Source organism: Schistocerca gregaria, chromosome 9, assembly GCF_023897955.1.
Source record: "Schistocerca gregaria isolate iqSchGreg1 chromosome 9, iqSchGreg1.2, whole genome shotgun sequence".
Lineage (NCBI taxonomy): Eukaryota > Metazoa > Arthropoda > Insecta > Orthoptera > Acrididae > Schistocerca > Schistocerca gregaria.
Window position 1 is genome coordinate 196,861,941 of NC_064928.1, and position 27,364 is coordinate 196,889,304.

Here is a 27,364-nt window from a genome sequence, read left to right on the forward strand (position 1 = left end):
TAGAGTAAATGCTATCGTCGTTGCTAAGGGTAAAATCCTCAGCCGCCGACAGGTATTGTTGACATACCTTGATGGGGACAGCTGAAAATGTGAGCCCCAATTGGGACTCGGACCTGAGATCTCCTGCTTACATGGCAGATGCTCTATCCATCTGAGCCATCGAGAACACAGATGAATAGCGCAACTGCAGGGACTTATCCTTTGCACGCTTCCTGTGAAACTCACATTCCCAACTGTCCGCAATCTACATACATAATATTCCTAATAGATACTTTGCCCATCCACTCGTTACTCGAGCCCACCAAGGTGATGATTCCCATAAGAGTTCGGGCAACCTGTGCGCATTTGCACAGACGAAGGTCAATTGCCAGGTAGCCATTTAACACAGAAGATGCCACCATATTATAGGAGGAGAAGGCGTACTCGTCTTACAGTGTATAAAGCAATAGACAATATTTCTGTTAATACCCAGAACAATGTAGGTGCACAAATCATTCTGCATGGTCTATCAGTGTCCTGTGGTGGAGTTCTTAACTTTACCCTTAGCAACAACGATAGCATGCAGCAAGGTAATGGGTAGGTAACCATAGCTCTCATTCATGGCCCTAAAGTCGATAAAGTTGCAGGGGTAGAAAATTTTAACACCTGTGACATTATTACTCATCAGACATTTCACATCGCAGAGGTCTAAAATAGAGATATGGGTACATCGTATTACTTTTCTATGATGCCGTTGGTTCTCAGGACTAGGAATCATCGTAAAATAAATGAATCTGAATCTGTGCCAGTCTGGGTGAAAGCTAGTGCCAACATTAAAAAATTAAAGTCATCAATGATATCACCCATTATTATAGAAAATAAATAAATTGTACCCTTTCCCTTATCCATACCAAAATACTACACACTGATCTTGCCAAAAGCAGAGAAGCGATACTACCCAGCCATTGACCTTCACCTGTGCGAATGTGCACTGGTTGCCCGAACTCTTACGGGAATCATCACCTTAGTGGGCGTGAGCAATGAGTGGATGGGCAAAGTATCTATTAGGAACATTACATATGTAGATTGTGGACAGTTGTGAATGTGGGGTTCACGGGAAGAGTACAAGGGGTAAGTCCCTGCAGCCACGCTACTCATCTGTGTCCTCAGTGGCTCAGATGGATAGAGCATCTGCTATGTAAGCACGAGATCCCGGGTTCGAGTCCCGGTCAGAGCGCACATTTTCAGCTGTCCTCATCAAGGCATGTCACCAACACCTGTCGGAAGCTGAGGGTTTCAATTAATTATCATTTAATCTACATCTATGCCAGCAAACTGTCAACTTGACTTTAGAAGGGTTGAAATATCCCTGGTGGATTTGCTACTCAAGCAGATCCAATGACTAATCCCCAGTTGTGGTCACCGAGTTCTCCTGACTGACCCACTCTGCTGTTACCGATTCTCTACGGACAACATGATACTCCTCACTTCCTTCTAATATTGGTAGATCTATTCTCTTGACATCTAGCAGTTAATACCCTAATACTAGGTCAGTGCGTAAGTTCGCAGCATTTTTCCATAAGTTTAATAAACACAACAGATACAAATAACACATACTTTAGTCGTCAATAATGTATTTCCCTTCACTATGCACAACAGTTTGGCACTGCTGGGACAACTTTTACCCTTCATGACTAAAAATTGTGGTTTTAGGCAAAGAATTCGTCAAGCCATATTGGGAGTGGATTTTCATCTGGAAAGGAAGTTCCTTGAAGGTTGTTTAACAGACAGGAGAAGAGGTGAAAATCTACAAGGGTGCAAGATCAGGTGAATAAGGTGGGTACTGAATGACTTCCAAATCCAAATAAAGTGTTTTTTGTTCATCTAACAGAATGCAAGCGGGCGTTAACATGCATTAGCATCACTTCTGATTTCTGAACCTTTGCCACTGCTTGTAAATGTCAGACAATGGTGGAATGATCACAGTTAATAACATCTGTCTGTTATCAAGTACACTGACATGAATCATTGTGGATTCATGCATTTAAACACTCTTCATCAAACTCCAAAGGTCTTCCTGAATGTGGAGTATCTAACATTAAAACAATCCTCCTTAAAACAAGAAAACCATTTTCTTGCCATGCTCTGTCCAATGACATTATCCTCATAAACAGCGCAAATATTTCTGGTTACATCTGCTACTGTCATTCCTTTGCTGAACTTAAATGCGAGAATACATCAGAAATACATTTGGCATTCCATTTTCTAGTTTTCACACCTCCACTCCCTATCTCCAAATGGCAAAAATTACAATATCCAAACTCAAACAGCAAAAGTGAGCTACAAATAAAAAATGACAATTGATAAATAAACTCAAAGCAATTGGAATACCAACATGCAAAACAAAAATGCTACGATCTTATGCACTGACGTAATACAGAGGGGTGTCTGGACACTTTTAACCAGATAGTCTACTTCCTTGGTCCATTCACCTTCCACTTGCCTTGTTACATGTCCAGCCTATCTAAATTTCATTTTCATTGCTGTCATACATGCACCTTCCACTCCAGTCTCTTCCATGACCTATTTTGCAGTAACTTCTATTAATTTCCTAAACATATGTATATCACTGCTCATTGAGCAGCATTTAATTTTCAAATTATTTTTGCATTGAAAGTCCTCATGTCACTGTCAAAAGCAAAACCTGTTAATACACACTGAATGTGCACTTTCCTGTACTTCTGCAAATCTTATTTACTGTATCAAAAATAAACTAGACTACTTTTCACTCTTTTTGTAATATCTTATTTCCCATCCCGTCAGCATCTTCGACTGCTCTAAATACAAACTGGTTCAATGGAAGTTGACCCTCTACATAAACAAATGCAACATATTGCACATAAACATGTAGAAAGACCCATTACCGTAAGGTTGCAAGACCACGGAACAATCACTGCAAGGAGTTTCATCCTTTAAATAACTAGGAATATAGGTACAGACCAATTTACAGTGGTATGACAACATAACACTAATCACAGTTAAGTCAGATGCCAGAATGACACCCATATAAGATTCCTCAGAATGTATCAGTCATCCACATGGAGAAAGCTTACAAAATCCTTGTCCAATGAATACTTCATATTGCTCATCAGTTTGGGATCTGTACCAGATAGGACTGATGAGAAAATACAGAATACACAAGGAATAGCAGCATGTTTCATTATAGTTTCATTCAGGGAGTGTGAAAGCGTCACAGATGCACTGGGCCAACTCAAGTGGCAGACCCTACAGGAGAGGTGTTTGCATTACAGTGTGGTTTACCAATAACAATTTGAGAGTGCACATTCCAAGAACAGTCACCCAATATAATGACACACATTTGTTGGACCATGAGGACTATGGGGTACCAGTGTATTGACCACATGTGTCACATACAATTACAACAGCCAAACATATCTGCTACTACAGAACTTTGCCCTGGCATCAGTCATCATAAGGAATTTAATAACAGGGATATTCTGGCATGCACTTTCAGTTATTGGGATTGTGTTATTACAGAGACAGTGGATATTAAATTAGCAAATGACCTTATACTAGGGATGGAGGTTTTTGCTTAAATTCTGCATGGACTCCTGCTCTCTCCCTTGTCAAACAGAAGAACAGAGCTAACGTTTCTTCATTCACTGGTAATTAATATTCACTGTCGGTAACTTCTGACGGTCATTTTATTTACTTGTCAAGTTCCATAGGACCAAATTGAGAAGCAAATCCACAAGGTCATGGAACGCGTCAGTATGTGAAACAAAAACATAAACATAATAACAGTTAAAAAGATATGTTCATGAACCTTAAAAAAGACAGTCCATAAGTTTAAGTAAACGCTATCAGCAATACAATAAAAATCAGCTTAATTTTTCAAGGAACTTCTCGACAGAATAAAAGGAGTGGTCCATGAGGAAACTCTTCAGTTTTGATTGGAAAGTGAGTGGATTACTGCTAAAATTTTTGAATTGGAGTGGCAGTTTATTGAAAATGGATGCAGCAGTAAACTGCATACCTTTTTGCACAAGAGTTAAGAAAGTCCAATACAAATGCAGGTTTGGTTTCTGCCAAGTATTAACCAAGTGAAAATTGCTTATTGTTGGGAATAAAGTAATATTGGTAACAAGAAATGACAGTAAGGGAGATACGTATAGAGAGTCCAATGTCAAAATACCCAGACTTGTGAACAGAGGTCGACAAGAGGTTTGTGAAGTAACACCACTTATTGCCCGAACCGCCCATTTCTGAGCCAAAACTATTCTTTTAGAATGGGAAGAGTTACCCCAAAATATAATACCATATGACAATAGCGAATGAAAATAAGCAATGTAGACTAATTTTCATGTTCAATGATCACTCACATCAGATACCATTCGAATAGCAAAAATGGTAGTATTAAGTCTTTGAACAAGATTCTGAACGTGGGCTTTCCACAGAGCTTACCATCTGTCTGAACACCTAGAAATTTGAACTGTTCAGTTTCACTAATCATATGCCCATTCTGTGAAATTAAAATGTCAGGTTTTGTTGGATTGCGTGTTAGAAACTGTAAAAACTTACTCTTACTGTAATGTAGTGTTAGTTTATTTTCTACAAGCCATGAACTGAGGTCATGTATTGCACTATTTGAAACCGAACCAATGTTGCACACAACATCCTTTACTACCAAGCTGGTATCATCAGCAAACAGAAACATTTTAGAGTTACCCATAATACTAGAGGGCATTTCATTTATATAAATAAGGAACATGAGTGGCCCCAACACTGATCCCTGGGGCACCCACCCACTTGACAGTACCCCACTCAGACCTCACATCACAGCTATTATCAACATTGTGAATAATGACCTTTTGCTGCCTGTTGTTAAAGTAAGAGGTGAACCAATTGTGAGCTACTCCCCGTATTCTATAATGGTCCAACTTCTGGAGTAATATTTTGTGATCAATACAATCAAATGCCTTAGTTAAATCAAAATATATTCCAAGCGTTTGAAACCTTTTGTTTAACCCATCCAGTACCTCACAAAGCCGAACTGTACATCTGATAGCAAATCGTGTGATACAAAATGATCAATTATCCTTACATACATAGCCTTTTCAATAACTTTTGCAAACACTGATGGCACAGAAATAGGTCTAAAATTATCTACGTTACCCCTTTCTCCCTTTTTATGAAGCAGCTTTACTACTGAGTACTTTAATCGCTCAGGAAACTGACCATTCCTAAAGAAAAAATTACAAATATGGCTAAATACAGGGCTAACATGTGCAGCACAATACTTAATATTCTGTTAGACACTCCATCATAACCATGAGAGTCTTTGGTCTTCAGTGATTTAATTATGGACTCGATCCCCCCCTCGTCTGTATTACAGACGAGTATTTCGGACATCAATATCAAAAAGGCATTTGCAAAGAAAGTTATAAGATTTCCTGTGGAAACTAAATTTTTATTTAATTCACCAGAAATGTTCAGAAAATGATTGTTAAATTCTGTACATATATCTGATTTATAAGTAACAGAAATATTTTTACTGCGAACTGACATTACATCATCGACCTTGTGCTGCTGACCATATGGTTTCAATTTTATCCTGCGAATTGGCTATTTTATTTGCATACCACATACTCTTTGCCTTCCTGATAACATTTTTAAGAACCTTACAAAACTGATTGTAATGGGCTACTGTAGCTTGATTGTGATTACTTCTAACATTGTGATGTAATTCCCGTTTCGTTCTACATGATATCCTTATCCCACTAGTCAGCCACCCGGACTGCCCATTACTGTTAGTACCCCGTTTAGAATGTTCTAATGGAAAGCAACTCTCAAAGAGCATGAGGAATGTGTTAAGGAAAGAATTGTATTTATCACTGATGTTATCGACACTATAAACATCCTGCCACTCTTGTTCCTTGACAAGGTTTAAAAAACTCTGTATTGCTGTTGGATTAACTTTCCTACATACTCTGTAATTAAATATGACCTTGGTTTGAGTACAAAAGCCTTTTGGTATTAAAATTTGTGCAGTATGGTCTGAAAGGCCATTCAGATTTTATAACAGAATGACCATCTAGTAATGAAGAATGAATAAAAATATTGTCTATGGCTGTGCTACCGCTCTCCTGCACCCTAGTTGGAAAAAACACTGTATGAATCAGATCATATGAATTTAGGAGATCTACCAACATCCTTTTTCTTGCACCATCATATACAAAATTTATATTGAAGTCACCACATATAAATAGTTTCTGGTACTTACTACAAAGTGAATCTTTGGTTATGTTGTAGCATTAGTGTTTACACTGTATGCGTGCTCTTTTTCAGCATATGCCCTGCATACTTAGGTTTTAGATTTCCTTGCACAGTGTGCTCTCATTGCATATATGCCTTAAAAAATATAGGGTGTACAGCTGTTTAAATATTGATGGTTGTTGAAAATGTGACCCGGCTGCGTACCCATAAGTTGTTTGAACAACTGTGATCCGATTGCAGCATGTTTCTGCGGCTCAACACTACATTTGAATTGTAGGTGGCTGCCTGTTCATGTATTTTGTTTTAGACTAAGTCATATAGTTTTTGTGATTAGAAGTTTACATATAAAAAAGAAAAATAAAGGTTAGTTAGCCCATTGATGATGAGGTCATTAGAGAAGAAACTCAAGCTCAGTTTTGTTTTGTTTTGTTTTGCTTTAGGGCGCAAAAAATAAGTGCGGTCATACGCGCCCGGAGAAAGGGCTAAAAATGACAACATACAAAAATGGAGGTCCAAAACTAAAACTTAAATGGCCTTCACCATACTGCTTTAGCGGATAAAATAGTAAAACGCGTTCGACAGCCTGCACGTCATTTGCTAAAATGGTTGATGACTCAGACGGCAAACCCAAGTGGGAACATATACGGTTCAAAAATGGGTATTCTGTCAGAAAGTAGCAGACAGTTAAAACTTGGACACAATGTGTACAAAGTGGTGAGTTAGTGCCACTTATCAAATGAAAATGGCTAAAAAGGCAGTGCCCAATATGCAGCCTAGTTAAAATGACCTCCTCCCAGTGGGAAAGCCAAGAAAAGATCATACAAGCCACTGGAAGAGGCTTAATAAGCCAGAGCTCATTCCCGCGAAGGGTGGACCATAGGCAATGCCAAAGGGACACCCCCTCCTGACAAACGGCAACACACAGATCATCGGAGGGAATATAGGAACTAGAGCGCTGAGGTGCTTGGCAGCAGCCTCATTTCCTGGCAGACCAACATGACCAGGAACCCACAGAAACATCACACTGGCTCCACCAATAGTGAGCAAGTAACAGTTTTCCTGGACCCACTGCACTATGGGAGCCTGAGCAGAGGACACATTGAAAGGCCTGTGTTACCAGATGTACTCCATATTCTGATACAGGACGAAGAGCTTGGCTGTAAATACTGAGCAGTGTGCCAGAAGCTGATATCGAAAGACACATGTGCCAATGACGAAGGCACATCCAACCTCACAGTCAGCCCGAGAGCCATCAGTGTATACAAAGGCACTATTGCAAAGTTTCACGCGAAAGTCATAAAACTGAAGGCAATTGAGCGAGGCTAGAGTAGTGTCCTTAGGAATCAAATGAAGGCCAAAGTTAACACAGGCTGCTTCACGAAGCCACAGTGGAAAAGGGTTCACACCTACCGAGAAAGTTGCAGGTAGTGTGAAGTTCAGCCGCTGTAGCAAGTGCCGAAAGTGGACTCCAGGAGGTAACAGAGAAGAGGAACATGCCTCATACTGGTGATCAAAGGAATCATCGAAGAAGGAGGCATAGGATGAGAGGGTATGCATGGCTGACAAACGGCATACATACCTGCTGAGGAGAAAGTCACGGTGGTAGAACACTGGTAGTCCAGCAGTTAAAATATACAGACACTCAACCGGGCTAGTGTAAAAGGCACCAGTGACCAATCGGATGCCACGATGGTGGATAATGTTGAGACGGCATAAGAGGGATGGACGTGTAGATGCATAAACAAAAGTACCCATAGTCAAGTTTCAGACAGACAAGTGACTGGTACAAACAGAGGAGGGTGGTTATGGTCAAATGTGTGTGACATCTTATGGGACTTAACTGCTAAGGTCATCAGTCCCTAAGCTTACACACTATTTAACCTAAATTATCCTAAAGACAAAAAAAAACACGCCCATGCCTGAGGGAGGACTCGAACCTCTGCCGGGACCAGCCGCGCAGTCCATGACTGCAGCACCTTAGACTGCTCAGCTAATCCCGCGCGGCAAGGGTGGTTAGATCAACACCCCAGCAAGTACCATTGAGGACACATAAGACATTGAAGAATCATGTACAGATGTACAGAGGTCTGCCAGGTAAGACACTGGGAGGACCAAGAGTGTTTCCTATTGAGCATGAGCCCCAGGAATTTCATAGTTTCAACTAATGGAAGGGCAACACACCCAAGATGTATAGATGGTGGGAGAAACCATTTGCGCCACCAGAAATTCATACAGACAGTTTTGTAAATGGAAAAACAAAAGCCACTGTCAACACTCCAAGAGAAAAGACAAACAACACATCACTGAAGACGCCGCTGAGTGAGAAAGGTCCGTGAAGAACTGCAATAGATGGCAAAATTATCAACAAAAAGGGATCCGGAGATGCCAGGTGGTAGACAAGCCATTATTGAGTTAATGGCAACAGCAAAGAGGATGATGCTCCTGACAGAACCATGAGGCACACCGTTTCCCTGGACAATGGTGTCCAACAAGTCAGAACCCACACGCACCCTGAAAACTCTGCCTTTCAAAAATTCCTGAAGGCAACAGGGCAGGCAGCAATGAAAGCCCCACGTCTTAAGAGTATGGAGGATATCAGTTCTCCAATAAGTGTCTTAGGCCTTCTCCAAATCAAAAAACACAGACACAGTCTGAGATTCATGACATGTGAGGACAAAGTAATGAGATGGTCAACTGCAGAATGCTGCGTTCGAAATCCACACTGTGCATTTGTCAGTAAATTGTGAGACTCAAGTCACCATACCAGCTGGGCATGAATCATATGTTCCATCACCTTGCAAATGCAGCTGGTAAGAGAGATGGGCAGAAGCTAGAAGGAAGGTTTTTGTCCTTATCGGATTTAGGTTTGGGTATGACGGTGGTTTCACGCCAGCATCCGGGAAATGTGCCCTCTGCCCAGATGCGGCTATATGTCTTAAGCAGAAAGTGCTTGATCATACAGTAAATATTTCGGCGATCAGACATTTTGCCATTGTCAGGTGCGCTGATGAACTGAGCTCGTGAGGGTGGGAGGCCATCTTAAATCCCCTTCCCTCGCAAGGTGTTCTCTCTGCAGTCCACACCCACGCGTCAGTGGCCGGTAAGACGCTGGTGTCGGTGTCGGTTGTGGCATCAGTGTAACTGCCTTGTATGCCAAAGTCGCCGATTTGTTTCCTTTATTGAGCATCTTTTTAATTAGACTCAATGCTGGTTCCCATGCCCTGCTGAGGTTGTAGCCGCAATCTCGGTTGATGAGTCCGTCCCTGGTACAAGTTTCGATAGCCTCTCTAATGACGCTGTTCCAGTATTTAGATGTCTGTGCAAGGACCCTGGTATGTTGGTAGTCCATTTCGTGATTTTCGGACAAACAGTGGCCTGCGACCACCGACTTCTCGGGGTACCTAAGTCGAGTGTGCCTCTGATGTTCTCTGCAATGATCTTCGATGGTATGCACTGTCTCTCCAACATAAGTCTTCCCACACTGACACAGAATCTGGTACATGCCAGCCTTCCGCAAACCGAGATTGTCTTTGACACTTCCCAATAATACTCGTGTTTTATTTGGTGGACAAAAGACAGTTCCTACTCGGTGTTTCCTCAACATTCGTCCTATTTTTCCCAATAGTCAGTCAAGAGGGCACCTCTCTGACACATCCTGGAAGAACCCCAAAGCGGATGATGCGCATTAAAGTCACCGAGTAACAAAAATGTGGGAGGTAGCTGCCCAATAAGCTGAAGGAAGTCTGCCCTGGTGACATCGAATGATGGAGGTACATAAATGGTACAGAGGGAAAAAGTCAGGTGGGGAAGGAAAAGGCAAACTGCAATAGCTTGAACATGGGTATTCAGAGAGGTGGATTGGCTATGAATGTCATCCCTTATGGACAGCATGATGTCCCCATGAGATGGAATGCCGACCTCAGGGGGAAAATCAAAACGAACTGGTAAGAAATGCGAAAGCTCAAAGTGGTCATAAGGGCGCAATTTCATTTCCTGAAGTCAAGAGTACAAGGGGACACTGTGATGATAAAAGCAGCCAAAAATCCGCATTGTGGGACCAAAACCATGAATTTCCATAGGAGAGATGTACGGGTGTCACCTCAGTGGCCTCCAAATGAGAAGCCTGTGAAGAGTCACTATTACAGGGCACAGAAGCAGAAGGATCCTGCTCCGTGGCGTCCACAGAAGCATTGGCCTGCTTGTGCAGTCGGTCTGTGAAGTCCAACGCTGAAAAACAGTTGGTGGCACGCACTGGTGACACAGAGGCCGGGCAGGCTAAGGTATCAGGTGGCAACACCGAGGAAGAGAATCTTTGAGTCGACAAAGGAGAAGACTGTTTGCCTTGGGTGGGCTTCTTTAAGACCTTCTCGTTACAGGAAGACTCGGGTGGTGTTTGGCTGGAGGGATGGAGGATGTCTTCACAGGAGTACTCCTTCTGTCCTTTCCGGCCTATCGGTTGTGTAGCTGGTGGCTTCGTCCCCTGACGCGAGAGTTTGATGGCTTGGTGGGGGATGGTGATACTATCTTGAGACTGGGCGATTTCACAACCTCAGAGCTGAATTGGAGGTCGCGTTTCTGTGTGGCCATGTCCTTCATGGAGTGAGGAGTAACAAGAACAGAACTATAGGTGTGCATCCCTACCACAGGTTACACATTTGGATGGATGTCAACAAGACATTCTAGTGTGGTTGAAACGACGACACTGGTACCAGTGTATCCAGTTCGGAATGTACAGCCGGACTGTATTAAGTTCATAGCCCACTCTTATCTTGAACAGAAGCATCACTCTATAAACGGTGAGAAAAAAAGAGTGCAGGTGGATACTAAGGAGGAATCTACCTTTTTCATTACACAATGGATGGCTATGACACCCTGATCAGAGAGGTAACACTGGATTTCAGCCTCGGTTAGACCGTCGAGCAGCCTAGCGCAAATTACACCACGGGAAGAATTAAAAGTTACATTGGCCTCGACACAAACAGGGTAGCCGTGGAGAATCAAGGCACTGAGCAGTTGTTGGTCTTGAGAATAAGTAGTAATCTCCAAAAGCAAAGTGCCATTCCACGAATGAGAGCGGGATTTCACAGTACTGGCAATTGCATCAACACCTTTCTGAACAATAAACAGATTTACCGTGGGCAAGGACTGACCGTCTGCAGTAGGTGAGACCAAAAGGAACTGTAGTGCAGTGGGAAGGATATTCAAATCACGTTTATGTTTTGTAGAAATTGATTGCGAAGATGATTGACTCATTGAGAGAAAATCTGCAGTGATTGCCAGCATCTCCGATGGCGTGCTCCTTCCAACTGGGAGCCCCCTCCACAAGGATGTGCACCGTCCTTAGATGATTGTTCACACCTGTTATGTGTCAGACACATGGAGCAGCCTTCAGGAGTGCTCAGGGAGGAAGGAGAAAAAAGAGGAATCTCAAATGCCGAAGCGGAGGAACAAGAGGAGAGGAGAAACAAAGAAAGGAAAAGGGAGCAAAAAACAATGGTGAGACTGTTCTTACGTCAGTGACCGACAATGCAGAACATTCTCAGTAACGCTACAGACATGTTCCCCAAGGGAAGGGAGAAAGAATAGCAAGAGGACAGACACGCAGCACGGAGGGGGAAAAATGCTGCAAAGGCTGGGGTCCCGTGGTAGCCAAGCATGACCCGCCAAAGAGTGACAAGTACTCTGGGGAACTCAAGCTCAAGTTACGGAGATATAAGGAAGGAAATTTGCTGTACCCTAACAAACTCAACTTGCCTTTTTATCAGATGATTTACTGTGAACTACGGATGAGGATGCCCCCCCCCCCCCCCCCCCCCCCATGAACCATGGACCTTGCCGTTGGTGGGGAGGCTTGCGTGCCTCAGCGATAAAGATAGCCATACCGTAGGTGCAACCACAATGAAGGGTATCTGTCGAGGGGCCAGACAAATGTGTGGTTCCTGAAGAGGGGCAGCAGCCTTATCAGTAGTTGCAGGAGCAACAGTCTGGATGATTGACTGATCTGGCCTTGTAACACTAACCAAAACGGCCTTGCTGTGAAGGTACTGCGAACGGCTGAAAGCCCGTAATTTTTCCCGAGGGCATGCAGCTTTACTGTATGGTTAAATGATGATGGTGTCCTCTTGGGTAAAATATTCCAGAGGTACAATAGTCCCCTATTCGGATCTCTGGGTGGGGACTACTCAAGAGGCCGTCGTTATCAGGAGAAAGAAAACTGGCGTTCTACGGATCGAAGTGTGGAATGTCAGATCCCTTAGTAGGGCAGGTAGGTTAGAAAATTTAAAAAGAGAAATGCATAAGTTAAAGTTAGATAGAGTGGGAATTAGTGAAGTTCGGTGGCAGGCGGAATAATGCTTTTGGTCAGGTGAATACAGGGTTATAAATACAAAATCAAATAGGGGTAATGCAGGAGTAGGTTTAATAATGAATAAAAAAATATGAGTGCGGGTGAGCTACCACAAACGGCATAGTGGACGCATTATTGTGACAAAGATAGACACGAAGCCCACCCCCCAACAGTAGTACAAGTTTATATGCCAACTAGTTCTGCAGATGACGAAGAAATTGATGAAATGTATGATGAGATAAAAGAAATTATTCAGATAGTGAAGGGAGATGAAAATTCAATAGTCGTGGGTAACTGAAATTCGATAAAGGGGAAAGAAAGAGAAGGAAACGTAGTACGTGAATATGGATTGGGGATAAGAAATGAAAGAGGAAGATGCCTGGTAGAATTTTGCATGGAGCATAACTTAATCATAGCTAACACTTGGTTCAAGAATCGTGAAAGAAGGTTGTATACATGGAAGAACCCTGGAGATACTAGAAGGTTTCAGACAGATTATATAATGGTAAAACAGAGATTTAGGAACCAGGTTTTAAACTGTAAGACATTTCCAGTGGCAGTTGTGGACTCTGACCACAATCTATTGGTTATGAACTGTAGATTAAAACTGAAGAAACTGCAAAAAGGTGGGAATTTAAGGAGATAAACTGACAAAATCAGAGGTTGTACAGAGTTTGAGGAAGAACGTAAGGGAACAATTGACAGGAATGGGGGAAAGAAATATAGTAGAAGAAGTATGGGTAGCTTTGAGGGATCAAGTAGTGAAGGCAGCAGAGGATCAAGTAGGTAAAAATATGAGGGCTAGTAGAAATCCTTGGGTAACAGAAGAAATATTGAATTTAATTGATGAAACGAGAAAATATAAAAATGCAGTATACGAAGCAGGCAAAAAGGAATACAAACGTCTCAAAAATTAGATCAACAGGAAGTGCAAAATGGCTAAGCCGGGATGACTAGAGGACAAATGTAAGGATGCAGAGGCTTATCTCACTAGGGGTAAGATAGATACTGCCTACAAGAAAATTAAAGAGACCTTTGGAGAAAAGAGAACCACTTGTATGAAAATCAAGAGCTCAGATGGAAACCCAGTTCTAAGCAAAGAAGGGAAGGCAGAAAGGTGGAAGGAGTATACAGAGGGTCTATACAAGGGTGATGTACTTGAGGACAATATTATGGAAATGGAAGAGGATGTAGATGAAGATGAAATGGGAGATATGATACTGCGTGAAGAGTTTGACAGAGCACTGAAAGACCTAAGTCAAAACCAGGTCCTGGGAGTAGACAACATTCCATTAGAACTACTGACAGTCTTGAGAGAGCCAGTCCTGTCAAAACTCTACCTTCTGGTGAGGAAGATGTATGAGACAGGCAAAATTCCCTCAGACTTCAAGAAGAATATAATAATTCCAATCCCAAAGAAAGCAGGTGTTGACAGATATGAACATTACCGAACTATCAGTTTAATACGTCTTGGCTGCAAAATACGAACGCAAATTCTTTACAGATGAATGGAAAAACTGGTAGAAGCTGACCTCGGGGAAGGTCAGTTTGTATTCCATACAAATATTGGAACACGTGGGACAATACTAACCCTAGGGCTTATCTTAGAAGATAGATTAAGGAAAGGAAAACCTATGTTACTAGCATTTGTAGACTTAGAGAAAGCTTTTGACGGTGTTGACTGGAATACTCTCTTTCAAATTCTGAAGGTGGCATGGGTAAAATACAGGGAGCAAAAGGCTATTTACAATTTTTGCAGAAACCAGTGGTTGGGAAGGGAGTGAGACAGGGTAGTAGCCTCTCCCTGATGTTATTCAATCTGTATACTGAGCAAGCTATAAAAGAAACAAAAGAGAAGTATTAAAATCCATGGAGAAGAAATAAAATCTTTGAGGTTTGCCGATGACATTGTAATTCTGTCAGAGACAGCAAAAGACTTGGAAGAGCACTTGAACGGAATAAACAGTGACTTGAAAGGAGGATATAAGATGAACATCAATAAAAGAAAAACAAGGGTAATGAAATGTAGTCGAATTAAGTCAGGTGATGCTGGGGGAATTACATTAGGAAATGAGACACTTAAAGTAGTAAAGGAGTCTTGCTATTTGGGAAGCAAAATAACTGATGATGGTCGAAGTAGAGAGGATATAAAATGTAGACTGGCAATGGCAAGAAGAGAAATTTGTTAACATTGAGTAAACATCATGCGTCAGGAAGTCGTTTCTGAAAGCATTTGTATGGAGTGTAGCCATGTATGGAAGTGAAACATGGACGATAAATAGTTTGGACAAGAAGAGAATAGAAGTTTTTGAAATTTTGTGCTACAGAAGAATGCTGAAGATTAGATGGGTAGATCCCATAACTAATGAGGAGGTATTGAAGAGAACTGGGGAGAAGAGGAGTTTGTGGCACAACTTGACTAGAAGAAGGGATCGATTGGAAGGACATGTTCTGAGGCATCAAGTGATCACAAATTTAGCATTGGAGGGCTGTGTGAAGGGTAAAAATCATAGAGGGAGACAAAGAGATGAATACACTAAGCAGATTCAGAAGGATGCAGGTTGCAGTAGGTACTGGGAGATGAACAAGCTTGCACAGGATAGAGTAGCATGGAGAGCTGCATCAAACCAGTCTCAGGACTGAAGACCACAACAACGACAACAAAAACAACGGATGAGCCAGATTCCATTTCTACACTTCCAAAAGTCATTTGATACAGTAGCCCATTGCGAACTACTAACAAAATTATGAGCATATGGAATAGGTTCCTAGACATGTGAGAGTTACTTCTTACATAATAAGACCCAACATGTTGTCCTGAATGACGAGTGTTCATCAGAGACAAGGGTATCATCAGGACTGCCTCATGGAAGTTTGATAGTGATACTATTATTGATGATCTGGCAGAAAGGGTAGCAAGCAATCTGTGGCAGTTTGCTGAAGATACTGTGGTGTACAGGAAGGTATCATCATTGAGTAACTATATGAGGATGTAAGATGAATTACCAAAATTTATAGTTGATGAGTTGAATGGCAGTTAGCTGTAAATGTAGAAAAGCCTAAGTATATGCAGACGAGAAGGAAAAACAAACCCATAATGTTTGAACAAAACATTATCAGTGTACTGCTTGATACAATCGCACTGTTTAAATATCTGGACATAATGTTGCAAAGTGTTAACAAATGGAACAAGCATGTAAGGAGTGTAGTAGGAAAGATGAATGGTTGACTTTAGGAAAATGGGGTTCATCTATAAAGGGGATCACATATAGGAGATTAGAGTGACCTATTCTTGAGTACTGGTTGAGTTTTTGGGATCCGCAGCTGGTCACATTAAAGGAAGACATCAAAGAAATTCAGAGGCGGGCTACTAGATTTGTTATCAGTAGGTCAAACAACAAAAAATTATTATGGGGATGCTTCCTGGAGGGAAGGCGATGTTCTTTTCGAGGGACACTATTTAGAGTACTGGCATTTGAAGCTGACTGCAAAACGACTCTACTCCCATTAACTTTCATTTCACATAAAGCCCATGGAAGTAAGATACAAGAAATGAGAGCTTGTAAGGAGGCATATAAACGGTGATTTTTCCTATAGTCTATCTGAGAGTGGAACAGCGAGGGATTTGATAAGTAGTGGTACAGGATACCCTCCACCATGTACTGTGTGGTGGCTTGCAGAGTATGTATGTATGTAGATGTAGAAAGGAACCATCCCAGCACTGACATTACGTGATTTAAGGAAATTACACAAACCTTAAATATGGATGGCTGGGCGGGGATTTGAACTGCCATCCACCTTAAAACGAGTCTAGTGTCTTACCAGTGTTCCAGTTCACTTTGTAGTTTTTACTACATATGTTTAAGTGTTGTGGAGACAGTAAGCATATTGAAGATTGCTGAAATGTTATTCTGCTTTTATCAGTGATGGTGCCACTGGCACCTTGTTTTTAAATGAGGTTGCCATGACAGACTGAACTGTAGTGTAGCCCAAAGCATAGGTTAGCCTGTAAGCTACTGGCTTGGTTGTAATTTGTTGAAGCTAATGACAGCCAACTTTTAAATGTACATAATGCATCCCATAGTTTTATTACCATATATTCCTGATGAAAATCATAACAGTCACTGTAGTCTGATGTTTTTAAGTTTTTAGCATGTTTGAAAGTGTTGCTAACAAGAACATCCCCATCCCAAACCCACAATTATCATTGAGGCCCTGTTAGTTTTTCAGTTTTTGTTTTACTGATGGGTTTGGATTGTTAGTGGTGCCATCCTGTGATCATTTCTTGAGAATTTAATCTATGCCACATTAATGATGTCATCAGTCTGTCGGTGTAGTACCACACTGTTTCCTAAACTCCAGAGTGCATGAATTTTGTATGATAACATACATTATCACAGCTATGTAATAAGTAATGTAATGACATACGAAACAAATGATGCAATTATGGATCTTAGTGTTTTCCCAGTTTTGATGTTTGTTGAGCATCAATGTTATTATAAGTGTTGCCTATTTGTACATGATGTGCAATTTCTTTTTTCTCCAAAAAATAGAATGGATACTTGAATACAGATGAAAGTTCAATGTGATTTCTATATCTCGGACTAAGAAAAGTTCAATCTGTCGCCCTCTCCTCTCTTGGCTTCACCAACAAACAATAGAACTGTAGATATATGCACCAAAAGGTGGCGTGAAAGCATCCATTAACTTTACAGAACCAGTCTTACCCAATGACTTGTTTCAAACATTCCTCTTGATAAGTATACTTTGCATGGGCACAAATCACATGTAGAGCTGTAGGTACTACAGTTATTTATTCTGGATAGAACAAAGACTTGTGTATCAAACTACCCCATTAGCCTCTAGTTTACTGTAAGGTATAATCACTAAAATATTACATATGATATTTGGCTTTTTAAGGTATTTAGTTGCAAAACTTTTTACTGGTAATACAGTTTCCCATAAAAGCTTACATAGTCATGTTGTGGCTTCATTTACACATTATGTTCAGATTTAAACAATTGATAAAAACTACAAGAAGTTTACACTGTAATTTGCTTACACTTCATTTCAGACAGTTTCTGTTAACAAGCAGTGTAGAAAGCGTTTATTTAATATATGACTGTTGAACTCAAAATTTAATGCAGCACACTTGACACATATAGAATGATAGGAATAAAAGTAACAAGTCAGCAAACTGTTGACATGTCTTCATGCACACGTATACAAGAATGAGAATGTTACTTTTGGATTAATCCTTCTCCATACCTATTATTACACATACGCTACCTGCTCGAAAATATCTGGACACACCTATGTACGCGGAAATGATCGCTACAGGTCACAAGATGACGACACTCCAGTGTACAAGGAGGCTTGTTAGTAGACAAGTGGTAACAGCAGAATGGGTCACTCAGGAGAACTTAAGTCATTTCGGAAGTGAACTAGTCATTGGATGTCACCTAAGTAACAAATAAATCAGGGACGTTTCCACCCTTCTAAAGCTGCCCATTCCTCTGTTGGTGATGTGACTGAAGTGGAAAGTGGAGGAACAACCACAGCTGAACAAAGACCAAGCAAACCTCATGTACTGATGAACAGGGACCACCAAGCATTGCAGATGATGGTTCTAAAAAAAATACAATTAAATAATGAAAAAAATCACTTGTGAGCTTCAAAATGCTACCAGCCATCTGAAAAACACAATGACTGTGTATAAGGAGTTAAAAAGGAACGAGGTACAATGGCCGTGTAGCTCCTCATAAGCTACACATTTTTCTAAGCAATTACAAACAACTCTGTGGTTGGGGCATCCACAGCTGCGCTAATACATTTTGTAGCAAGAGCTGCACAAACAGTCATCTTAATAAAACTGGTTCAAAATGCAGCTGTTTGCAGAGTTCTAGCTAAAAATCTGAGCAATACTTTAAGGGGTGTAAAGAGTGATGCCACCAGACAGTGGATGACTTGAAATAAGTGTTTTGGAATGGTAAATCATGCTATATGCTGCGACAATTCAATGGAAGGGCTTGGGTTTGTTGAACGCGTGAAGATCATTACCTTTAGTGCCATAGTATGGCGGCACATTTTGCAATTAGGGCGTGATCGCCTTATTTCGCTTAAGGAAATGCTAAATGTGGAATTGTATGAACACATTTTACAATATGAGATTTTCACTTTGCAGCAGTGTGTGAGCTGACATGAAACTTCCTGGCAGATTAAAACTGTGTGCCGGACCGAGACTCTAACTCGGGACCTTTGCCTTTTGCGGGCAAGTGCTCTACCAACTGAGCTACCCAAGTATGACTCACACCCCATCCTCACAGCTTTACTTCTGCCAGTACCTTGTCTCCTACCTTTCAAACTTTACGAAAGCTCTCCTGCAAACTTTGCAACGTAGGAGACGAGGTACTGGCACAAGTAAAGCTGTGAGGATGGGGCGAGAGACGTGTTTGGGTAGCTCAGCTGGTAGAGCACTTGCCCACAAAAGGAAAGGTCCCGAGTTCCGAGTCTCTGTCCGGCACACAATTTTAATCTGCTAGGAAGTTTCACATTTTACAGTATTGTATACTGCATACAGTGGAGGAACACCTCAGAGATGATGATTGACGGCATCAGCACGATGATGCACCCTGTCATAAAACAGCATCTGTGAGGCAATGGTTTATGGGCAATAACATTCCAGAAACACACTGGTCTTCCCCGGGTCCTGATCTGAACCCAATACAAAACTGAACTTCGAAACCAGTTGGAACTTCGATTTCACTCCAGACCCCAGCATCCAACATCACTACCTTCTCCAGTTTTGGCTCTTGAGGAAGCATGGATTGCCATTTCTCTGCAGACATTAGATACTTCACTGAAAATGTGCCCAGAAGAGTTGAATCTGTTACAAAGGTGAAGTGCGGACACACCCCATATTAATGTCCACCAATAATTGTCGAGATACTTTTGATCACATAGTGTACATATCCAAGTGTTAGATCTGGTTTCATTTCATTCTTTCTAGAAATGGAGATTCATGGACAGATGTAGGAGTAACTTCAGGTGTGCACTAGGGAAGAGTTTTCGGAGCCTTGCTGTCGACAATGGTATGGCAGATAATAATAATAATAACTTCATAACTTATGCAACTAATTAATTTATCTTTAATGAAGTAGGCATACTGCCTATAAAAGTTGCACACACACATTCCAACACATTGTGGTACAGTTTCAATGCTATGCAAAGACCGGCAACTCACTTTCAATATTCAGAACTGTAAAATATACGCAAAAACATAAATAAACAAACAATTCTACAAATACACTATCTGTGAGTCAAAGGTGGACTCAGTGAACTCATACAAATACACACAGGTACCATTTTATTGGAACATGAAAAATGATCACAGAAGCTCAGGTGTATGTTAAGCAGGTGGCAGTTCATTGGTATGGTAATGGAAAATGTGCTTGCAATACACTATGGCAAACAAGAGTGTTTAAAAGTGTGGAACGAATATCAGATAGGACTACCAACGGATGCTGAATGTAGGACAAGACAAAAAAGTGTAAACAAGTGATCACACATTTATCTGACCAAAAGGAGAGCATCACAGAAATGCTGATAAACATGAACTGGCAGACACTTAAAGATAGATGTCAACTATCCCACAGAAGTCTACTTATGAAGTTTTGAGAACCAACATTAAGTGAAGAATCTAAGAATATACTACAATCCCTTATGTAGAGGTAGAGATATGTAAGCCACACACCGTCAGGTGGCTTGCGGAGTATGGATGTAGATGTAGATATTCCGAAGACAACATTAGACTAATAATAGAATTCTTGAAGGAGTTAAGAAGTCATTCTTTGTGTGTCCCATATATAAAGGGTGAAGAGAAGGACCCTAATACATGGTACTATGGGAAATACTCTCCGTCATGCACTTCACAGTGGTTTGCAGTGTATGGATGTAGATGTAAATAAAATACATGACAGACAATCTGGAAGCAATCAACATAAACAGTTAATTCTTTGGTATGTGCCTAAGGCCTACAAATAATACAAGTGACAAAACTGTTGAGAATGCTTGTTGGGCAACACAAGCTTGAACAACAAAGTATGAAAACTTTCAGAAAAATGTAAACAAGCCTGTTCTGCTCTGAAAATTATTTCAAAAGTATACGCCACAAAAGTTGCCCTAATGGAATACAAATGGGACCTACATTGTCTATTGACTGCTAATGTGGCTTATGACATGGTATTTGGAGTAAAAGCAAAGGTTGTTGAAAATACTTTTCGTGTGTGTATGGGGTGGGGGGGGGGGGGTGAAAGGGGGGAGGAGGTTAACCAGAAACTGGTTTAATGAGATGCACCACATGTGCTGCTTCTGTGTAGATCTCTTAATCCCAGAGTAGCATTTTCAGACAACATAGAAGACTTATTTAAATGATGATTACACTCTTCCTACAAACACAATGAAAGCTACAATTCTCAAATTTAAGCATACTTATTGTACCTTCCCTACTGATATGTAAGGGCTTCTTCATAATCTTGGGTAGTACACACCACAATGTAAACAACTGGAGGGTTTCCAATTGCAATTAGTACAAGTAATCCAACGACATCAAACACAGAAATTTAATTTACATCATCAATATCTTACACAAACATCATGAAGTTGGAAAAGAATGAGAAATTTTGAGCTACAGATCACTCTATGACTACAACCAAGGTTACAGTAGGAGGAGAGGTGGCAATACACCTACATCTACCATACTCTTGTGGATATAAGTTTCATATAAGCAGCATGTATGCACTATTCATTTTCTGGTTTGTATCTTAGAGGCGAACATGAAATACAGCAATTTGCTGAAGTAAAATTGGCAAAAATAAAGGGCTGAAGTTTTACACAGACCAAACGTCTCATACTTTCTACTTTCCTTTGTCATTGCAACTCAGAAATCACGACTAATATATCCACACAGAAACGATGGTGTGCAAAACAGCCATTTCTAAGCACCACAGAAAACATTACAATTTTTAAAAATGCAAAGGCATCCACTTCATTTTTGCAAAACAATAGATTTTACTTACTTTTAAGTCCAAAATCTCCGTTGGTGTTATTTCAGAAGGGTCGACCAGAGGTAATGGTCTGTTTGTACTCTTCAGGATTTGATTGTTTCCAACGATGCTCGCCCACTGTAGTGGAAGCCCCACATACCGCCCCTCCCTCTTGTCGAATCCCGTGTGAACACGGTGTTCAAAGTTTGTGGGAGAGGAAATCTGCGGTTTCTTTTTCTTCTTAGCAAACATACTTCAATCACTACTCGGAAAAGCTTTCTCACAACGTACCACTGTTGATTCAAAAGAGTGTATCAGGAAATGCCTATTGCCTGTCGATGAATTTTTGGAATTTCACAGCACCATGTCACATTCATTTCAAAAGTTTAAGCGAACAACTATTATAAGCCCCGTTGATTGAAACGGGGGTAGTACGTTGGTGCACTGGGCGTCAAAGGGCATTCACTCTAGCTCTCACATCGCTGTTAAGACCGACACTTTGCTTGGAAATGACAGTTTACTACTTCGCCACCACAGACAAGTCTAATTAAATAAGTACTCGCCTTTATGGAACTCACTTTTCAACAATAACTTGCTTTGTCTGGACACATCCAAATTTGCAAGTTTATGTTAGTACTTCACAAACGAGACAGTATACATTCACACCATACAACATTCAAACACCATGTTGAGTATTTAACACGCGCAGAGCCTCTAGCGGCCAGTTAGGTCGTCGATGGAATGCAGGTGACGTCACAAATAGGCGTAGTCGCGCAGGCCGGGGGATTAAAAACGGACGCGTGATCTTCATAAACTTGTGCCACAGAACAATGTTGATTTTAGTCCTGAAATATTATTTTATTGAAAACAACAACTCCCCTAAGCATTACGTTACATTATTTGTATCACTTTTTTTAAATTTCATGGGTAATATAGTGTTTCGGTAAACTGGAGGAAAGTCCGTGTATGAGCTTGTAGTGCTAGTGATTGCCCTCTTCATTGTGAGACCTGAGCTTCTCCTGGCGTAAACTATGTTCAAAGTACTTACGGGCATTCAGCCAGGTTGAATTTTCGACAACTGCCGAAATTTCGGCGGATGCATCCTCCGGCAGTTGTCGAAAATTCAACCTGGCTGAATGCCCGTAAGTACTTTGAGCCCTCTTCATTATTGCGCATCTCGTTATTTCGGCTGAAACTCGGTCTCTAGCTGCGATAGTTACAGGAAGAGTAAAACTGCATAGCATCATCAACTGGTATTCGTTTTTGCTAATAACAAGAGATCTAATAGCAGAGTTCCTAATAACAGATTTCTCCCTATAACTTCTCAGCAGTTCCGAAACGCATTTTCGTGGGATACGTGAATACAGATAAGCACATCTAATTCCCTAGTTACTAATTCCCTACACCGAGTCGTTAAGCTCTCTGTGTGAAAGTACGAGAGCGGTGAATCTCTTTAATTCGATAGAAAGCAGATTTCCCAAGGCCTCGCGTTCACATATCATCTCTTATACAATCGGGAACTTCTAAATAAAGTGCGTTTGAGTCTAAAATTTATCGACCCGTGAGCGCACTGTTACAGTTTTTGCCATAGATGTTGGAGTGCACTGCTTTTATTTCTATTACGTCTATTGTTCTCAAAGAGTCAGAAACTGTAATAAGCCAGGGAAATAGCAGTAAATTCAGAACATCGCCAAGTGTCTAGTTATTTGTACGATACACAAGAAGGAAACTCTTCTAAGAGGTGGGACTGGTAGAGCCATTTCTTGTAGATGAACGGGAAATAATAGATAAACTCAATCTTTAAAATCGACATCGTTCCATTGTAGCTGCTGAAATATGCAATAAGTCCCAAAGATAAACCATTTTTATTATGTATGAGAAACCTGTGTTATAAAGCATAACCAAATCCTCCCTCGCCGCCACAGGTGCTGCGTAAGGCAGTACGAGTTACAAAGGCAAAAGGTATCAATCTCACAATGAACATCATGAAATAGTGCACCTCTTACGAAAACAAACAAATACAGAGTGATAATTATACAGAAGTGGAATATATGGGTTCTGTGAAATGTTGCTGGGAGACGTATTGTTATCAAAACAGCAATCGTTGGCAGCGCTGTTGATGAAACGGATAACTGTTCTCAGAGAAAAATATGGAGTCCCATAAGGATTTCTGCTGGGACCATTCTTATTTTTTGTCTGTGCCAATTCATTACATAATAAAGCTTTGATGTGCACTGATGACACAACTTTTATCACATCACATAATGATGTGAATGGTATATTGAACAAGTTAACAACTCCACAAAGAAAAAAAGGCAGCCTAGTTTTTCAATGGAAATATGTTGACATTAAGCAACAAGAAAGCTAGACACATCCTCTTGCCCCTTAGAAATATTAATAACGGACAAAATGAACTCAAACATTCTGTAACATTATTGGGTACATACCTGGCTAGTAAATTATGCTGGAATACCCACAAAGAAGATCTCTGCAGTCAAGCTTGCAAGAGTTTTATATCTCCTAAGACAATAGAAATAATGGGTGAGCAAACAGCATATGTTTATGCATACTATACCTTTTTCCACTCCCACATACATACAAAAGAAGTTTTCCTCTGGCAAAAGAAAGCCATTAGGTGCAATTTTAGTTTCAGTAATTAACTTTTTGCAGGCAATACTTTATTGAGTGTAAAATGTGTACAGTTCCCAGTGTCTACATACTCACTAAAATACTTACTAAACAGAATGGAAGAAAAAAGGTCCTATGAACATCTGTCTACACATGCATCATTGCCATTACTGAATGGCAGTTCCTCTGATGGTGTGCCATGTGTTCCTCGTATGGAATTAGATAAGATGTGCACTCATCTGAAACCAGAAATAGAAACAGAGACTGAATGAACATTCCTTGGACTCAATTAACTAAAGCCAAAAATAATTTTTTACGGGCTGGTAAAATATTTTTCAAGAGTATACCATATGACACAAGGGAACTTCACAAAAGTAAATTTAAAGTAGTGGTGGAGCTGTGGTTGAAACATAATTTATGTATATGAACAAAAAACTCTGTATTTTTGTTTTAAATGTGATTGTGAACAAACAAAATTGTAACTTATAGCATACAACCTGATTTGTAGTCTAACTAATGTGTGTAACAAAAGTAATTATGTGACGAGCATAAGACGATGAGTCTGTGTAATAATATTTATACAGGGTGAACCTTAATAAAACTGACAAACTGCAGGCATGAATTCATAACTGGAAATGGAAGAAAAAAGGTCCTATGAACATCTGTCTACACATGCATCATTGCCATTACTGAATGGCAGTTTCTCTGATGGTGTGCCATGTGTTCCTCGTATGCTGCACGTTGTAAGATTGATGCAGCATATTGTAACCAGCAGAACTGTGTGGTATTCATGTCAGTAACGAGCCGAGATGGGGTCTGTGTGTGGTTAAGCAGATGGAAACAGTAGAAAGACAGCAAGGCTATAACAAAACAAGTACCCTCACAGACACCAACCACATCACATAACATTTCAAGCCCTTTTAAGATGTTGTTTGTGATCACACGCCGTCTCAGATAGACGAACATACAGGGAGGTGGCAGAATGCGCTTACACCAGATTTGGGGGACTGGGTTTTGTGGGATATTGAGATGAACCCTAACAGAAGCTCCAAATCTGGTGTACTCAAAGGGAAAAGATTCATCAAAAACCCAACAATGTTCCAAATTTTGTTTATGAGCTTACTGGCAACTCGACACCTCAGCTATATGGTTAAGTTGTTACCTTTAGTACTTCCATTATTTACATTCCGCCAAGAATTCCATTGCAATAAGAACTAAATAAATTCTGTTATCACACCTAAACTCACCAACATAAGAGCTGTTCTTTAATTTCCATCCTACTTTTGGTTTAAAATTTCCCATCAGTACAACTGTAATGAGATTTGCTGCCACTTATCAGTTCTTGTGACTCCACCTCGACTTTAAAACGTGACCTGGTTGATGCATAGACGTGACTAATTTCCATGAAATATCTTTTATTTATTTTTAAAAACAAGTCTTTCTCTTGTGCCTGAGTAGCCATGCCTACATCTGCTCTGTGTAAATCACTGCGAAGTACAAAGCAAAGAGTGTTTACCATTGAACCATAAATTAGGGTTTCTTTATTTCCTACTATCTGAATACCCAGTGTTGCCTGGGTATGTATTTATTCCAGACTTCTATCAATCCATTTTCTCCTTCTCCCACTCTCTGTCCATCTCATTCCTCACGCCGTCTCTGCCAAAGATGCATGTTCCCTCCCTCAAGTTGTTGAATGTGCCATCCCCCTCCATGCTGTTACCTCCCTTTTGTGTTTTTGTGTTATGCGTCAATGGGAAGAGGAGTGGCTGGCAGTCGGTGAAAATAAGCTGCGTCTGGTAAAGGCCACCACACGGCCATGGCGTACGTCCTACCAGTCATGCAGGCGGGATGAGGTTCCCCTCACTCGCCTCCGCATCGGGCACAGTCCCTTAACGCATGGTTTTTTACTCCAGCGGGAGGATCCCCCAATCTGCAGTGCTTGTGGCGTCCAGATTACTGCCAACACATTTTACTTGACTGTCCTTTATTCTCTGACCATAGGGCGGCGGTTTCCTTGCCACCGGATGTGCCCTCTATTTTGCAAGACAACACAACAACTGTGGTTAAGGTCTTACGGTTTTGTGTCCTGTCCAATTTGTTGCCTCGGATTTTAGGGACAGGATTTTAATGTGCTTCTGAGTGACTGGCTCACCCAGGTTTTAGGTAAGAGGTCTGCCAGTCACGATTACCTACTTGTTTCACTTCGATTTCTGTTTTCTTTTCCTTGTGTTTCCTTTCCTTTTTTAGTGCATTTCTTCTCCTCTCGTTTTGCCTCTGTATGTGAGGATTTGGAACTGCATCAGGTCTGTGTCTTTTAGCCGTTCTCCTTGTACGGTGTCCGCCTTCGTCCCTTCACCGGATGTGTTCCTGTTTCTATGCGTTTGGGCGCTGATGACCACGCTGTTTAGCGCCCGAAAACCTCAAACCATACACACACCTCTGTCCATCTCCTCTACCCTCTCTCTGTCCTTTTCCTTTTCCCCTTATTTTATTTTAGTTATTTTTATTGCAATATGTATTCCATAGATCCAGATCTGCATGTCAATGCATGGATGTGGAATGAGTCAAAAACATTTAGTTCATTATTATGTTAGGTTCCATAAGGACAATAAACAAATATTAATAATACAAGTTGGAAACACAATTGATAGGATAAAATTACAGTTACAAGCAGAGGTCCAGATGCAACATTCTGATCTTGTCCAAACAATTTTTTACAGATCACCAATTAATCTGATTAGCACAGCAAGATATATTGTGGCAGGAAAATACAATAATATTTGGGAAATAAAATCAGCTATCTCTGCTATAGAATTGTTCTAGAGAATAGAAACTTTTTTCAAGCAAGAACTCCTTTAGCTTATTTTTAAACAGTACTTTTATATCTCGTAGACACTTTATGTTACTTGAGAGTGCACTGAAGATTTTTGTGCTTGTGTATTTCACACCTTTTTGCATAGTGTTGTCACATTTCCTCCTTGTGTTATGTGCTGGTACATTTCATTTGTTTCATATTGAGAATGATTGTGAAGCATGAATGTCATGATTGAAAAGAGATATTGTGAAGTAG

At 40.7% G+C, this 27,364-nt stretch overlaps 1 protein-coding gene across 1 annotated transcript in view; it reads right to left on the reverse strand.

Moving 5' to 3' along the window:
- LOC126291989 (serine/threonine-protein kinase PAK mbt-like) overlaps positions 1 to 22,404 on the reverse strand; it is a 97,118-nt gene extending 74,714 nt beyond the window's left edge. The window contains exon 1 of the mRNA XM_049985762.1: positions 21,700 to 22,404. Within this exon, the coding sequence (XP_049841719.1) occupies positions 21,700 to 21,918 (219 nt within the window). The 5' untranslated portion in view covers positions 21,919 to 22,404. The remainder of the gene's footprint in view (positions 1 to 21,699) is intronic.
- Between the last annotated feature and the right edge of the window lie 4,960 nt (positions 22,405 to 27,364).